Raw genomic sequence first — 16,577 nt, 5'->3', positions numbered from 1 at the left:
CTGGTGACACGCACACGCCAGGGACAAGGGGAAACCAAGAGGAGCGGCTCTCGCGCCCGTCCAAACCCAGCCGATGGCCTGGGCCCAGCGGGGAGGGGCTGCTCCGGCTGCTGCCCGTCCCTCTGCGGATCTCAAAGCACCGAACTCATGTCGCTCCCACCCCGCCCCCACACAGCCACTTGCGAAGCAGGATGGACTATGGCCCTGGGTCACTGAAGGGAACGAGGAAGGGGGAGAACCCAGGAGTCCTGGCTCCCAGCCCCCCTTGCTCTAACCACCAGCCCCCACTCCCCTCCCAGAGCCAGGGAGAGAACCCAGGAGTCCTGGCTCCCAGCCCCCTGCTCTAACCACCAGCCCCCACTCCCCTCCCAGAGCCAGGGAGAGAACCCAGGAGTCCTGGCTCCCAGCCCCCTGCTCTAACCACTAGACCCCACTCCCCTCCCAGAGCTGGGAGAGAACCCAGGACTCCTGGCTCCCAGCCCCCTGCTCGAACCACCAGCCCCCACTCCCCTCCCAGAGCCAGGGAGAGAACCCAGGAGTCCTGGCTCCCAGCCCCCCCTGCTCTAACCACCAGCCCCCACTCCCCTCCCAGAGCCAGGGAGAGAACCCAGGAGTCCTGGCTCCCAGCCCCCCCCTGCTCTAACTACCAGCCCCCACTCCCCTCCCAGAGCCAGGGAGAGAACCCAGGAGTCCTGGCTCCCAGCCCCCCCCTGCTCTAACCACCAGCCCTCACTCCCCTCCCAGAGCCAGGGAGAGAACCCAGGAGTCCTGACTCTCAACCCCCCACCCAGTCTAACCACTGGATACAACGCCTGGTTCCATCACGAAACCTAAGACAGCCCAACGCCCGCTCACCCTGGCACAGAGCGGGCGATAACAATCCCCCAGCCCACCCCAAGAACCTCCCCAGCGCCCCCCTACCCTGGTCCCTCAGCCTGGCCCCCCAGCAGTCCCCTCCCCCGGCCCCAGCCCCAGCCCCCTACCTGCACGATGCTGTAGGTCCAGCCCTGGCTGACACGGTCCCGGGCCCACACGTTGTGCCCGTTCTCGGCCAGCTTGTCCACCAGCGTGTTCTGGGCCGGGGTCAGTTTGACGTGGGTCAGGTCCAGCGGGGCCGGCTTGTAGCCATTGGACATCATGTACCTGCCGGGCGAGGGGCTTCGCGCTAGGACCTGCCAATCTACCTCCCTCTCCACCTAGCCCAGTATCTCCCCCTCCCCAGCTGATCTAGCCTGGTATCCCCACCCCCAGTGACGGAGCGGGAAATTTCCCCGGTGTGTGCCTCAGTTTCCCCATGTGTGCTGCCTGGTTAAGGAGGCAGTGGGCAGAGACCCCCCCGCCTGGGGCCCATGGAGAGTCCCAGAAGACACTGGCCACTCCAATTGCCAGGCACCTAGAGCAGCTGGACAGCCCCACCTGCCTTACGGAGCCGGGGGGACGAAGGCCTGAGGGGGGCCAGGGGGTTGTTAAGTGGGGGCAGCTGGAGGCAGGGGAGAGGACTCAGGGGGCTCGGACCGACCCAGACGGCTGCGAGTCGCTCCGGAGCCGGGAACGGGGTCGGGGGGGCTGGTTGCAGGAGCTCCCGGCGTGAAGCGGGGGAGCTGGTGGCCCCGAGGGCCGGTCCCAGGAGGCGGGGGGACCACGTGGCTTGCCCCAGTGACAGCGCGTGACCCTGGGGGGTCTGGCACACTGACGGGGTCCCCGCCTGAGAGCACCGGCTCTGCAGCTCCATGACACCCGTGCCCCAGACCTCCAGCCTGCCCCCCCCGCCACCCCCGATTTATTTGGTCACCCTGGAGCTCAAAGGTTCAACAAGCCCAGGCCAAGCACTGCCCGGGGGCGACGTCCCGGGGCCGGTGGAGCCTCGGGCGGCTCCATGGGGGTCACGTGCCCCCAGGCTCTCCCCCCCCCCGAACACCCACGTTTTGGGCAGCTTGGTCTTCTTGAGGTTCTCCTCGGCCTTCTCGTCGGCCATGCCCACGTGGCAGCCCAGCGCCAGCAGCGTCCTGTGGGGGGGGGGGACAGCAGTGGGGGGGTGTCAGCTCCCCAACAGAGCCTCCTGCCCTGCCGCCGCCCCCAGGAGACGAGTCCCACATCCCTTCCCTCCGCTGCCACCCCCGCAAGAGATGAGACTCCCCCCCACCCTCAATGGACAAGTCCCCCCTCCCTCCGCTGCTGCCCCCCCATCCTGTCCCCCTGCTCAGCGGCCACCCCCTCTCCCCCATCCCAGCCGGACCTCCCTCACTCACCCCTAGCGTGGAGAGGGGTCTCAGCCCCCCACGTGACAGCCCGCCCTCCCCCGTGTTTCCGAGTCCCCGCCGACGTCCCCCCCCATCTCCCCCCGTCCCCCCGCTCACTTCAGCGTCTCCCCCGACATCTGCAGGTTGTAGTTCCTCTCCGGCTCGGGCAGGCTGTGGAAATCCAGCAGGCAGGGGTGAAGCCGCTTGTTGTCGTCCCGGATCTGACAAGGGGACGAGGGGTCAGCGACCCACTGACACCCCGACCCGAGTCCCTCCCAACCCCCACCAGCAGCGGGTTCTGGGAAAGGGGCTGAGCTGGGGTATTCGGGGGGGCAGGGGCTGGGCCAGGCTGGGGGGTTCTGGGGGGCAGGGGCTGGGCTGGGCCGGCTGCCAGGCAACCCACTTGAAAAGCAGGACCCAAGGGCTGGCAACCGGTGGGTAGCTGGTGCCCACCCCTCAGCGACACCCCCTCTCCCGCCCGGGGGCGGCTGCCAGTCACAGGGGGGAGGGGAAAGTCAGAGCAGGAGCAGAGAGGCTCCCTGGTGAGAAGCAGGAGGGATGGATGGGGGGTAGGCAGGGGCCTGTAGGGAGCTATGGGGGGGGGCACTCGCGGCCCACAGGAGGGTACGGGGGGAGTACGGGGGGGCACTCATGGCCCTGTAGGGAGCTATGGGGGGCACTCGCGGCCCACAGGGGGGCATGGGGGGGCACTCGTGAACCCTGTAGGGAGCTATGGGGGGCACTCACGGCCCACAGGGGGGTACAGGGGGGCACTCGCAGGCCCACGGGGGGTACAGGGGGGCACTCGTGGGCCCTGTAGGAGCTATGGGGGGCACTCGCAGGCCCATGGGGGAGTACAGGGGGGCACTCGTGGCCCTGTAGGGAGCTATGGGGGCACTCGTGGGCCCACAGGGGGGTACGGGGGGGCACTCGTGAACCCTGTAGGAGCTATGGGGGGCACTCGCAGGCCCACAGGGGAGTACAGGGGGGCACTCGTGGGCCCTGTAGGAGCTATGGGGGGCACTCGCATGCCCACAGGGGGGTACAGGGGGGCACTCATGGGCCCGGTAGGGAGCTATGGGGGGGCACTCGCAGGCCCATGGGGGGTATGTGGGGGCACTCGCGGGCCCATAGGGGAGTACAGAGGGGCACTCGTGGGCCCTGTAGGAGCTATGGGGGGCACTTGCAGGCCCACGGGGGGGTACAGGGGAGCACTCGGGGCCCTGTAGGAGCTATGGGGGGCACTCGCAGGCCCACGGGGGAGTACAGGGGGGCACTCATGGGCCCTGTAGGGAGCTATGGGGGGCACTCACGGGCCCATAGGTCCAGCCCTGCTCGATCCGGGTCAGCGCCCACAGCTCGTGGATGTTCTCCGCCAGCTTCTCACGGATCCTCTCCAGGTGCGGGGGGAGGACGATCTGTGGGGACAGGGGTTAGACGGGGCCCCCCAGCCTGCCCAGCCCGGCCTCGGGGGACACTCCCGAGTGGGTCCCGGCCTCCCCATGGGGACTCCTGGCAAGGGGGGGGGTCAGCGCCACGTGCACTGGGCGGCTCCCCACGGCCGAGGCCAGGCTGGACCCACCCCCACCCCAGGCTGGGACAGGTTGAGAGCCCCCCCACAGCCTCCCAACCCCTGCCCCCAGACTGGGGGGGGGTCTCTTCCCACAAGTCCCCCCAAAGCCAGGTGGGGCCCTTACCCCGAACCCCCCCCCCCCCGAGCCAGGCAGGGCCCCCCCCCCCCAGCCAGGCAGGGCCCCTCCCCTCAGGGCCAGGTGGGTCCCCTCCCCCCCCCAGCCAGGCAGGGCCCCTCCCTCCCAGGCCGGGGCTCGGGGGGCGCTACCTGCTGGGTGTCGACGGGGCAGGGGGTGAAGGCCGTGTGGGACAGGGCCTGGGTGGGCCCCAGCAGGCTGCGGACGCTGCCCGCGTCCTGCCTGTGCTCCTTGATGGGCTCCACCCGCATCCGCTCGCGGGGCAGCAGGGCCTCGAACCCGGGCGCGTAGCCCGGGGGGGGCAGGAACTTGAAGTCGCCGTGGCGGCCCCCCAGGAGGAAGCGAACCCTGTGGGGGGGACGGTGAAGGCTGGACCCCTCCCCCACAGCCCGCCGGACCCCTCCCCGCTCCTCCCCCCACCAATTCTCCCCCCGTCTCCCCCAACTGCCCTCTCCTCCCCCGGCAGCCCCCCTCCCTGGATTCCCCCTCCCTGCTGGCCCCCACCCCCCTTCTGTCCCCCCGCTCCTCCCCCCACCAATTCTCCCCCCCCGTCCCCCCCAACCGCCCTCTCCTCCCCCGGCAGCCCCCCTCCCTGCTGGCCCCCACCCCCCTTCCCCCCCCCCGCTCCTCCCCCCCCCAATTCTCCCCCCGTCCCCCCCAACTGCCCTCTCCTCCCCCGGCAGCCCCCCTCCCTGCTGGCCCCCACCCCCCTTCTGGCGCCCGTCTCATCCACCCTCCAATTCTCCACCCGTCTCCCCCAACTGCCCTCTCCTCCCCCGGCAGCCCCCCTCCCTGGATTCCCCCTCCCTGCTGGCCCCCACCCCCATTCTCTCCCCCCGCTCCTCCCCCACCAATTCTCCCACCCCGTCCCCCACAACCGCCCTCTCCTCCCCCGGCAGTCCCCTAATCCCCCACCCCCATCAGCTCCCTCCCGCCAACCCCTGCCCTCCCTGGTCAGCCCCCTCTTCGTCCTCCCCTCCCCGCCCCCGGCCGGGCTCACTTGATGCCCGCGGAGAAGCTGACCACGGGGAAGAAGAGCCCGTCCACGTTGAAGTTCTCGAACATGCCTTGCACGGGGAAGCCGTTGATGCGGAAGGACATGCTGGGCACGCTCAGGTCCAGGCAGCAGCTCACCACGTCGTCGGCCGCCAGCGTGTGCTGGCCGGGCGAGGCCACGGCGCGGGCCACGCGACCTGGGCGGGCGGAGACGGGAGGCCAGGCTGAGCGGCGGGCGAGGGCGGGCGCAGGGCGGGTGCAAACAGACCCGCGAGAGGCCGGGAGGGAGGGAAAGGCGGGTGCAAGGAGGGGGCGGCGGGTGCTGACCGAGGCATGCTGGCTAGTAACCTCCGCGCCCCGCGGCCACACGTCTGCATTCGGCGCAAGCAGCCGCTCCCGAGCCGAACCTGGCCTAGGCTCTTCGCCGCCGCTAGGGGCTCGGGGCACGCGGGTGTTCTCCCATCGTGACGGGCAGGGAGCGGTCGCCCTGGCATGTCCCAAAGGAGAAAGACAAGACGTATGACTGCTCTGGCCTGGCCCCAGGTGAGGAGCTGCCTTCGCGCCCGTTGGAGCCAGCGACGGAGAGAAGCAGGGCGCCGGGACACCAGAGAGCCGAGCTGGGAAGCTGGCTGGGTAAACGCAGTTGCAGACCCTAGACTCGTCCACAGGTTAAGCATAAACAGGTGGCTTTAGGGGTGTCATCCGGGGAGCAAACCTGTGCAAGGTGAACGTAACGACGCTGCACGGCTTCCCGGCCACTGGGATCCTACCGAGCCTCTGTTCCTCCACTAGCTCCTCACTGACTTTTCGCTATCCCCCAGACTGACACTGGAGATTTCAGCCCCTGAATCTATTTCATACCGAGCCAAAGCGAGCTCAAGCAACAGACGGTGCAGTTTCCCACAGGGTGCAAAGAGTAGGCAGAAGTGTGCAAGTGTGCCAGAGAGAATACACAAGAGAGTGTCCATTTGTGTGAGGACCTGAGTAACGAATGTGCAGGCCGTGCAAGAGCATCCGCGTGCACATCAGAGTGCAAAAGAATGTGCAAGAGAAACAGTGTGGGCATAAGTGTGCACGACTCAGTGTGCAACAAGTGTGCAAGACAATGTGTCAGCACGAGAGAATATGTGCGTGAGCAAGTGTGCAAAAGAGAACACACAACAGAATGTGTGTACGAGGATGGACGAGTGCGTGTGCACTGAACATGTGTGCAAGAACAAGTGAATGTCGATGTGCACAGAAGTGTGCAAAAGAGAAACAGGGTGCGCATAAAAGTGAGCATGCAACAAGCGTGCAAGGCAGTACACACAAGCTAATGTGCATGCATAAGGGTGTGTTCATGTGCAAAGAGTGTGCAAGAACCGGAGTGCGAAAAGAGCATGCACAAGCCAGCGCGTGCAAGGGCGTGCATAGGTGCGTGCAGGAGGCCGTGCAAAATCACGTGCCAAAAAGAGCATGTGAGTGTGCAAGAGGGGGCCTGGGCGCTCCCTCTGCAGCACCCCCCCGCCGGCCCCTTTGCACGCCCGCCAGCGCCCTGCGGGGCTCGTACCTGACCAGAGGTGCAGGCCGTCGAAGCCGAAGGAGGACAGGTCGTCCCCCACGCCGTTGCCGCCCCAGCCCTCCCCGCCCCCGGGGTAGGGGCTGTAGCCCTCGGTAATGGCCCAGCCCACGCGCAGGTGGGTGGCCTGCGCCGTGACGAAGGGCTCCACGTAATCCACGATCAGCTCGTAGTACCACTTCTTGTACTGCGTCGAGCCCTCGTGCGTGCCCAGGAAGATGTTGGGGCGCATGCTGCAGGGCAGAGAGGGGGGGGGGGTCAGCACTGGGGAGGGAGGGGCTGGGGGGGCAGGAAAGAACCCCCCCCACTTCCCCAACGCACGTTATGCACCTTGCAAACTACAGGGTACGACCACCTCTGGGGTGGGGCGCGGGGGCTGTTTGTACAGGGACCCCTTGCCCGGCGCTGGGATGCGGCCGCCTCTGGGGTGGGGCGCGGGGGCTGTTTGTACAGGGACCCCTTGCCCGGCGCTGGGATGCGGCCGCCTCTGGGGTGGGGCGCGGGGGCCGTCTGTACAGGGACCCCTCGCCCGGCGCTGGGATGCGGCCGCCTCTGGGGTGGGGCGCGGGGGCCGTCTGTACAGGGACCCCTCGCCCAGCGCTGGGATGCGGCCACCTCTGGGGTGTGGCACTTGGGCTGTCTGTACAGGGACCCCTTGCCCGGCGCTGGGATGCGGCCACCTCTGGGGTGGGGCGCGAGGGCTGTTTGTACAGGGACCCCTCGCCCGGCGCTGGGATGCGGCCGCCTCTGGGGTGTGGCGCTTGGGCTGTCTGTACAGGGACCCCTTGCCCGGCGCTGGGATGCGGCCACCTCTGGGGTGGGGCGCGAGGGCTGTTTGTACAGGGACCCCTCGCCCGGCGCTGGGATGCGGCCGCCTCTGGGGTGTGGCGCTTGGGCTGTCTGTACAGGGACCCCTTGCCCGGGGCTGGGATGCGGCCGCCTCTGGGGTGGGGCGCGGGGGCCGTCTGTACAGGGACCCCTTGCCCGGCGCTGGGATGCGGCCGCCTCTGGGGTGGGGCGCGGGGGCGGTTTAACAGCTGTACAGGGCAGGAAGTGAGTCAGCCCTGCCCTCACCTGGTGACGTAGTTAATGAGGCTGGTCTGCAGGAGCAGGTCGCGGCGGGGGAGCAGGTTCTCGGTGATGAGGTTCTGGTTGGAGCGCACGGCCACCCCGTTGCAGACGCACAGAGAGCAGAGCACGTCGAGGACCTGCCGGGACGGGGAAAGGAGACAGCGCTGGGGTTTCCCCTGGGATGCGGGACCCCAGCCTGGCCCTGCCAGCCAGCTGCTGGACGCCCCAGGGCAGGGATCGAGTGCCATTTCCGAACAGAGGGGGGCAGATCGGGGCGTGGTCAGAGCGCACTGCGCTGTGGCTAGTCCCTGCCCCCCAGGGCCTGGGGGGGGGCAGCGTGAGTTACAGCAGCCCGGGGGTTGCTCTAAGTGACAGCAGGGAGCAGACAGGGCCCCCAGCGTGGAACCACAATGGGGCCTTACCACCCGTCCCCAGAAGAGCCGAGGATTCAGCCCCGGGGCTGCGGGCGACTCCCTCACCTTGTGGTTGCGGCCGTGCTTGTCCAGCAGGGAGATGATGGATTTGATGTGGTTCTCCTGGATGATGTTCAGCACCTCAGGGCTCTCGATGAGGACGCAGTACAGCACCTCCAGGATCCCTGGCGGGGGGCACCGGGCCGGGCGTGAGTGCACGCGTGACCGGGCAAGCGTGTGGCGAAGTGGGGGGGGTCTTGTTTTTCCCTTGTTTCCCAGGGGGTTGCAGGCCGAGGGGGTGGGACTCAGTGTCCCCGGGTGTCACTGGTTTAACGAGGGGAGGGGAGGGGGAGTTTGTTGGGACACAGGACCGGAGAGGGAGCCTGGGACCCCGGCCGATGGGCTGGAGGAGGGAGACCCCAGCGGCTGGTGACCCACAGGCCCAGCTCAGGAGTCGCAGCCGGTTCTGGCCAGTGGGGGCGGAGAGGAGGCCCAGGCGACCCTGTTTACCTGGAGAGAGGACAATGGACAGAGGCGGGGCCTGGGGCCGGGGGTCTCAGCTGCCCAGCTGGGGAGCAGGGGGGCTCGGGGCTGGAGGGGGGAGCAGGCAGAGCCCCCCTGGCTGCAGGGGGACTGGGATGTGCTGGGCTGAGGGAGGCCAGGCCTGAGGCCCTGAGAGTTTCCTGTGCTGGGTTCAGATGCTCAATAAACTCTCCTGTGTTACGCTGGCTGAGAGTCGCTCCGGGCTAGAGATCAGGGTGGGGGGTGGGGCATTAACCCCTTTGGGGGGCGGAGGCCCCAGGGGCCCAGAGCGAGGGGACTCCCTGAGGGCCCCACGGCAGAGACAGACGTGCTGAGGCTCCAGGAGGCGGAGGGGCCTGACCCCGAGGGAGAGCGGCCCCCCGAGAAGGGCTGTCGCACTGAAGGGGGGTCCCCCCCAGGGACCGCACGGGGCCACAAGTGGACACGATCTGTGAGTCCGTGACAAAGTGTAACACGCACACCTGGGGTGGGCCGTGTGCACCGCGTGGTGTGGCCGCGCGGGCGAACATGCACCCGGATCCGCCGCTGCCACGAGCACACGTCTGGATTCATGTATCTGCTCACGTATGTACACCGGCCGCTGGGCGTGTCCACACGTGCGCCGCACGGGTCTGCGGGGAGCGCACGCGTGCGTCTGTGGGCCAGGCCGGGGACGTTCTCCAGGCCCCAGGGAGGGCCCAGCCGCTGGCCTCGCCGCCCCGGACGCGGCCCATGAGACCCGCCCCCCGGCCCCGCGCCCCTCAGCCCAGTCTCACCGGAGGAGGCCTCCAGCCGGTCGAGCTTGCTGACCAGCCAGTCCAGGTTGTTGGAGAAGAGGGCGCAGTTGGAGCGGTTGCCGCGGATCAGCGAGGCTGCGGGGCGAGAGACGGGCCGTCAGCCGGGGGTGCCGCCTCCCCCACCCCAGAGCAGGACCCTCCCTCCCACTCCTCCGTCCGGCGGCCAGGCCCACGGCTCAGCAGCGGGGGCTGGTTTCTGCCCTGCCCCGCCAGGGTCAGGACAAGCCCCATCGCAGCCCCCGGCCGCCCCCCGCTCCGTGGGCCCCACGCACCCAGCAGCTCGTACAGCAGGTTGACGATCTCCTTCCAGGACTCGGCCGCCTCCTCGCCGGCGAACTCGGCGAAGTGGGCGGCCGTGCTGTACAGGTTGAGGCGGTCGATGCAGTCCAGCACCAGCGTGATCATGCCCTGTGGGGAGCCGAGCGCCGCCGTCACACCCCAGGGCACCAGCCTGACCTCCCCCCACCAGCAGAACCCCCCCCCCCCAGCCAGCTCCTGTCCCTTCCTGCCCAGCCCAAAGCATGGGATCACTTACCCTGCCACTGAGATGCAGCCACCTCTGGGGTGGGGCGGGGCAGCTGTTTATACAGGGATCACTCGCCCAGGGCTGAACGTTGCTTCCTGCTGCACAGCGCCCCCTGGCACCGCGTTGGAGCTGGCACTGACTGCGAGGGGACAGCGGCCCCTACTGAGCCCCACACCAGCTCCCCATAGCTCAGCCCCCCATAGCCCTAGACTGCCAGGGGAGAGCGCCTGTCCCACCCCACGCTGGCCCCACCCCCTCCCTTTGCTGCCCCGCTCCCACCGACCTCCTCCTGGAAGAGGTTCTGGCGGCTCTTGAGTGAGCGCAGCCGGCCCTGCTTCTCCTCGTGCCGCAGCTCCTCCTCCGGGTGCTGGAAGTAGATGATCAGGTCCCGCAGGCTCAGGATCATCCCGTCGATGGGCAGCGCGGCCCCGGCGCCCGCCTTGCCCTTCCCGCTCAGGCTGTCCAGGCCCCTGCCAGCACCGCGGAGGGAGGGGGTCAGCCTAGCCCCACTGCCCAACCCTGCTCGGGGCAGATCCCACCGCTGCCACCAGCAGGCAAAGGGCCGGAGCCCCCCAGCAGGGCGGGGGACGGATTTGGGGGAGCTGAGGGAGACAGGAGACCAATCGGGAGGGGGCCCAGCGGGGAGGGCAGCAGCAGTGGGAGGAGGCCAGGATGGGAGGCAGAGAGAAGAGGAGCTGGGGGGGCCCAGGGGCTTTGCTGGGGAAGGAGAGGAGTTAACGAGGGGGGGTACGAGGGAGTGTGAAGGAGTAGGAAGCACAGACTGTCTGTGCGGGGGAGGGGAGAGCCAGAGGTTTAGGTGAAGATGCAGGAATTCAACTGTGAGCTGAGCTTGGCCTGGGGGAGGGGAGATGACACCTCTGGCCAGGGGAGACAAAGGAAAGGAGCTGAGGAAAGAGGAGGGGCCGGAGGGAATGGGCAGACGAGTGCTGGCTGGAGAACAGAGGGGAGGCAGGGAGACCGAGCTCTGATCCCCAAGGGGGGCTGTGGGGCCCCCCAAGATGGACCTATCCGGGGGATCCGGTTATCTGTGCCTGCAAGACCTGTGTTGGACTGTGTTCCTGTCGTCTAAATAAACCTTCTGCTTTACTGGCTGGCTGAGAGTCCTGATGAATCTGCAGGGAGTGCGGGGGTGCAGGACCTGACTCCCCCACACTCCGTGACAACTGGTGGCAGTGGTGGGATCAGCGGCACCCCGTGGACGGCGCTTCCTGCAGTAAGTGACTGGGGAGCAGTAAAACGAAGGGGCGAGTCACCCCTGGGCGAGTGTGGCCAGAGAGCAGGACTTTGCAGTAACAGGGTCCCCCGGGGGATCACAGCGAGCGATCCCAGGGGCGGAGGAGTCTGCAGCTCGACCCTGGCAGAGAGGTGGTGAGCTCAAGGACTGGCACACTAGGGGTCCCCCTGGAACCCGTGGGGAGCGGCGAGCACCCCAGCCTGCGAGTGGCCAGCAGGAAGATGTATGCCACGCAGCGCAAGTGCGAGCTGGTGGAGCTGTGCAAGCAGAGGGGGCTGCACTGTGGGAAGCTCACCAAGGCCCAGCTGATTGCCCGGCTGGAGGAGAGAGATCGCAGGAATGAACCGGTCCCTGTCTCTGAGGGAAGCAGCCGGGCAGATGCAGCGCAGGCACCAGTGTCTGTCCCCGCTGGGAGTGGTCAGCCGGCCGCTGAGGGCGTCCCGAGACCCCCCACCCCTAGGCCTAGAGGGAGGGGGAGGAGGAGCCCAGCTACGGAGGGCACCGTGACCCCCCCGGCCGGCAGGGGATCGTCCCGGCGACGCTCGGCCTCCGTGGAGCGCAGGCGGCTGGACTTGGAGAGAGAGATCAAACTGAAGGAGATGGAGATGGAGGACCGGCAGAAGCAACGGGAATACGATGAGAGGGAGAAGGAGAAGCAGCGCAGTCATGAGCTGGCCATGGCCCAGCTGAACAACAGGGAGGCCCCGGCTGCGGTGAGTGAGGGGGGGCCCAAGCCTACAAAGAGCTTCGGTAAGAGCTTCCTGGCCCCGCGTAAGGAGGGGGAGGACATAGACACCTTCCTGACGGCCTTTGAGAATGCCTGCGAGCTGCACCAGGTGGACCCTGCAGACAGGATCCGGTGCCTCACCCCCTTACTGGACTCCACCGCCGTGGAGGTGTACAGCCGAATGAGAGGGGAGGAGGCGCGGGACTACAACCTGTTCAAAGAGGCCCTGCTCCGCGAGTTTGGGCTGACCCCGGAGATGTACCGGAAGAGGTTCCGGGGTCAACGTAAGACCCGGGAGGTCACATACCTGCAACTGGTCAACCGGGCGCAGGGGTACGCCCGCAAGTGGACGGCTGGGGCCCAAACTAGAGAGGACCTGCTTGACCTAGTTGTACTGGAGCACCTGTATGCGCAGTGCCCATCTGACCTGAAGCAGTGGCTGATGGACCGGAAGCCGGAGAACCCGCAGCATGCAGGCCGGCTGGCCGACCAATACATGGACAGTCGGGCGGGGGATGGCAGGGAGGAGTCTCGAGGGAGCAGGTCTGCCTCAACGCAGAGAGAGAGTCACCATGGGACCTCCCAGAAGGAGCCGAGGGAGGGCCCCCACCAAAGGGAAGCATCTGGCGTCAGGTCCAGCCGTCCCACTCGAGGGGACCCACGAGACATGGGCTGCTATCAATGTGGCCAACCGGGCCACGTACGGGGCCAGTGCCCCAAGCTCCGGGACAAACTGAGCAGACCAACCCCACACTGGGTCAACTTGGTAGAGACCCAGCCGGATGAGGGGCAGCGTTCGCAGGAAAGGGGGGTGGGCCGCGTACCCCCTGCGAAGGAGGGAGGGGGGCCCCGGGTGGACCCCTCCGAGGGGCTGGATGCTCCCAGCCCTGAGTTTGGGGTTTACAGGGTGGGCACGGGACTACCCCTCCGGAGCGAGTGCCTTGTTCCCCTGGAGGTAGACGGGAAGGAGGTCACTGGGTACTGGGATACGGGCGCAGAGGTGACGCTGGCCCGGCCGCAGGTGGTGGGCCCAGATCGGATGGTGCCCAACACCTACCTGAACCTGAGGGGTGTGATCGGGACCCCATTCAAGGTGCCTGTAGCGAGGGTGCACCTAAAGTGGGGGGACAAGGAGGGCCTCAAGGACGTGGGGGTGCACCCACATTTGCCCACGGAGGTGTTAATGGGGGGGACCTCGAGGACTGGCCAAGTAACACCCAGGGTACCCTGTCCGTGAACCGTAGTCAGGGTCGACGCAGGGCTCTGCACCCTGACCCCGGGGAACGTACTCTGGCCGAGACACCGGACCCTGACCCGGTAGGGAGGGAACGCCCAGGGACAGGGCTCAGAGAGGCTGTGGCCCCAGACCCAGCCGGGGAGAGAGCAGATCCCCGTCCCTGCCCCAGCGGCTGAGTACCAGGCCGCGGTGCGGGAAGACCCCTCCTTGCGGAGGATAAGGGACCTGGCCAACCTCGGGGGGGGACAGACCATGGGACGAGGTGGCCGGAAAAGGTTCCTGTGGGAGAAGGGGCTCCTGTACCGAGAATGGGCTCCCCCAGGGAAGATGGAGTCAGGAGGGATCAGGAGGCAGCTGGTGGTACCCCAGGAGTATCGCCGCCAGCTGCTGTGCCAGGCCCATGACATGTCCCCCTCAGGGCACCAGGGAGCCTGGCGTACCCAGCAGAGGCTGCTGCAGAACTATTACTGGCCTGGGGTCTTTGCCCATGTCCGGCAGCACTGCCGCTCCTGTGACCTCTGCCAGAGGGGGAGGAAGGCCCGGGACAGGGGGGAGATGGGTGTAAGGCCCGGGCCCCACCCCGAGGAGCCTGTCCGGAGGGGGGCCAGGGTCAGGAGGGGGGCTCTGAACCGAGAGAGCCTGAATCACAGCCCCCCAGACTGGAACGTGGGGGGAAGGCCCCAGCCCCGCGTGCACCCCAGGGGTACTGGGGTGGGGAGAGGGCGCGGGCGGCATAAGGTTGTAGGTGGGTCCGAACTTCCCCGGGTCACTGGCTGGAGTGACCCCGCTCAGTTCAGTCTCGGAGGGGGGAGAGGTGTGAAGGAGTAGGAAGCACAGACTGTCTGTGCGGGGGAGGGGAGAGCCAGAGGTTTAGGTGAAGATGCAGGAATTCAACTGTGAGCTGAGCTTGGCCTGGGGGAGGGGAGATGACACCTCTGGCCAGGGGAGACAAAGGAAAGGAGCTGAGGAAAGAGGAGGGGCCGGAGGGAATGGGCAGACGGGTGCTGGCTGGAGAACAGAGGGGAGGCAGGGAGACCGAGCTCTGATCCCCAAGGGGGGCTGTGGGGCCCCCCAAGATGGACCTATCCGGGGGATCCGGTTATCTGTGCCTGCAAGACCTGTGTTGGACTGTGTTCCTGTCGTCTAAATAAACCTTCTGCTTTACTGGCTGGCTGAGAGTCCTGATGAATCTGCAGGGAGTGCGGGGGTGCAGGACCTGACTCCCCCACACTCCGTGACAGGGAGCTGCGGGGGCAGGGGGAGGGCGCTAGGGGCAGTGGCGAGGGGGTGCCTAGGAACGGGGCCAGCTCAGGGGCAGGGAGAGACCGCGCCCACTTCCTCCCCAGCTCAGGGGTCCCCAGAGCGCGACCTGCTCCTGCCCCCCCCTGCAGACACCCAGACCCGTCACCCGCCCCTGGAGACTGGCCCGCGGAGCCAGCAAGGGGCATCAGCCAGGCTGGTCGGCAGGCTGGGGGGGGCAAAGTGTGTGTGGGGGGGAACCAGAGCATCCACCCAGCCAAATGGGGGGGGCATCAGCCCCCCCCATCTCCAACCTCTCCCTAGGTTCTGCACCCCCGATCTCCAATGCCCCCCAGGGTTCAGCCTCCCATTTCCCAGGCCCCCCCAGGGACACAGCCCCCTCCCCATGACCTTCCCCCAGGGTTCAACCCCAGCCCCCGGGGCCCCCTGGTGTCCCCAGATTCGGCCCCCTCCCCCCAGTGCCCTAGGGTTCAACCCCCAGCCCCTCCGAATTCCCCTGGGTTCAACCCCAGGTACCCCCCCGGTTTGGCCCCTTCCCCCCAGTGCCCCCAGGGTGCAACCCCCAGCCCCCCCAGTGCCCCCCGGTTCGGCCCCCGGCCCACCGGACGAAGTGGCTGTAGAGGCCGCTGGTGCTGTAGATGATGCGGGCGGCCTGCGACTCCTCGTGCTGGCAGCGGGTCAGGGACAGGGCGTCGTCCATGTGCCCCTCCTGGTGCAGGATGGCCTGGGGGGCGGGCAGAGCCGTGGGGTGAGCGGGGAACAGGAACCCCCCAACCCGGCCACCCGCCCCCCCTCTGGGCAGCCCCAGGGAACCCCCCCAACCCAGCCACCCGCCCCCCCTCTGGGCAGCCCTGGGACCCCCCCGGTGCGTCCCGCCCCCCCCTCTGGGCGGCCCCTGGGAGCCCCCCGGTGCGTCCCGCCCCCCTCTCTGGGCGGCCCCGGGGACCCCCTGGTGCGTCCCGCCCCTCCCCCCGGGCAGCTCCAGAAAACCCCCCCAACCTGGTCCCCCATCCCCCCTCTGGGCGGCCCCAGGGAAGCCCCCCAACCCGGCCACCTGCCCCCCTCTGGGCAGCCCCAGGGTACCCCCCAGTGCATCCCGCTCCCCCGCTGGGCGGCCCCGGGGACCCCCCCGGTGCGTCCCGCCCCCCCTCTGGGCGGCCCCAGGGAACCCCCCGGTGCGTCCCACCCCCCCTCTGGGCGGCCCCGGGGACCCCCCCCGGTGCATCCCGCCCCCCTTCTGGGCGGCCCCTGAGACTCCCCGGTGCGTCCCGCCCCCCCTCTGGGCGGCCCCTGGGACCCCCCCGGCGCGTCCCGCCCCCCCGGTGCGTCCCGCCCCCCCCTCTGGGCGGCCCCAGGAACCCCCCTCCCGGTGAGTCCCGGCCCCCCTCTGGGCGGCTCCTGGGGCCCCCCCGGTGCGTCCCGCCCCACACCCACCTTCCTCTTGAGCAGCCCCAGGCGCAGGGCCTTGGCGTCGGGCGCGGCGTAGGTCAGCCACAGGCTGCTGGCCGCGTGCTGCACGAAGCACATGGTCTCCCCGTACTTGATCTCGGCGGCCCCCATGCCCTCCACATCCCGCTTGGGCGCCACGTCCAGCTTCTCCTGCGGGGGGGGAGAATGGGGGAGAGGGGGCGCCGTGAGGAGAGGGGGGCACCAGGAATGTGGGGGGTGGGGGGCCGTGAGTGTGGGGGATGGGGATACTGGGAATGGGGGTTGCCGTGAGTGTGGGGGGGCTGTGAGTGTGGGGGATGGGGATGCTGGGAATGGGGGGGGGGTGAGTGTGGGGGGGCTGTGAGTGTGGGGGATGGGGATGCTGGGAATGGGGGGGGCGTGAGTGTGGGGGATGGGGATGCTGGGAATGGGGGTTGCCGTGAGTGTGGGGGGGCTGTGAGTGTGGGGGATGGGGATGCTGGGAATGGGGGGGGCGTGAGTGTGGGGGGGCGTGAGTGTGGGGGATGGGGATGCTGGGAATGGGGGGGGCCGTAGCTGTGGGGGGGTAATGAAAACATGGGGGCTGGTGGGGGCAGGCACAAAGGAGGCTGTGAATGTGGGGTGAACAGGGGGAGGGGCTGGGAATGCAGGGACTGGGGGGGTGGCTGCCACTGGGGGAACGGGGTGGGGAGAAGGGAAGGGCCTCAGCTCGGGCCCGGCCCCCCCCCCCCCCGGCCATAGAAGGACGAACCGCAGCCCCCGACTCTCGGCTCAGCTGTCTCCGGGGGTCACCCCCCACACTGCCCCTGCTCTCACGCCAGGGGAGTCAGTGCTGCCT

General features: G+C 68.6%; 1 protein-coding gene across 1 annotated transcript in view; it reads right to left on the bottom strand.

The window, feature by feature from the left end:
• Positions 1-16,577, bottom strand: part of RYR1 (ryanodine receptor 1) — a 121,930-nt gene that overhangs the window by 84,703 nt on the left and 20,650 nt on the right. The window contains exons 11-24 of the mRNA XM_044988271.1: positions 15,746-15,910; positions 14,914-15,035; positions 10,116-10,302; positions 9,579-9,714; positions 9,286-9,381; positions 8,054-8,172; positions 7,578-7,711; positions 6,495-6,736; positions 4,950-5,142; positions 4,081-4,297; positions 3,554-3,658; positions 2,358-2,461; positions 1,923-2,006; positions 984-1,143 (exon numbers count right to left, since the gene is read on the bottom strand). Coding sequence (XP_044844206.1) covers positions 984-1,143; positions 1,923-2,006; positions 2,358-2,461; positions 3,554-3,658; positions 4,081-4,297; positions 4,950-5,142; positions 6,495-6,736; positions 7,578-7,711; positions 8,054-8,172; positions 9,286-9,381; positions 9,579-9,714; positions 10,116-10,302; positions 14,914-15,035; positions 15,746-15,910 — 2,064 coding nt within the window. The remainder of the gene's footprint in view (positions 1-983; positions 1,144-1,922; positions 2,007-2,357; positions 2,462-3,553; positions 3,659-4,080; positions 4,298-4,949; positions 5,143-6,494; positions 6,737-7,577; positions 7,712-8,053; positions 8,173-9,285; positions 9,382-9,578; positions 9,715-10,115; positions 10,303-14,913; positions 15,036-15,745; positions 15,911-16,577) is intronic.

This window comes from Mauremys mutica, chromosome 15, assembly GCF_020497125.1.
Source record: "Mauremys mutica isolate MM-2020 ecotype Southern chromosome 15, ASM2049712v1, whole genome shotgun sequence".
Taxonomy (NCBI): Eukaryota; Metazoa; Chordata; order Testudines; family Geoemydidae; genus Mauremys; species Mauremys mutica.
The sequence above is the reverse complement of the archived record's forward strand: the minus strand, read 5'-3'. Positions and strand labels throughout refer to the sequence as shown.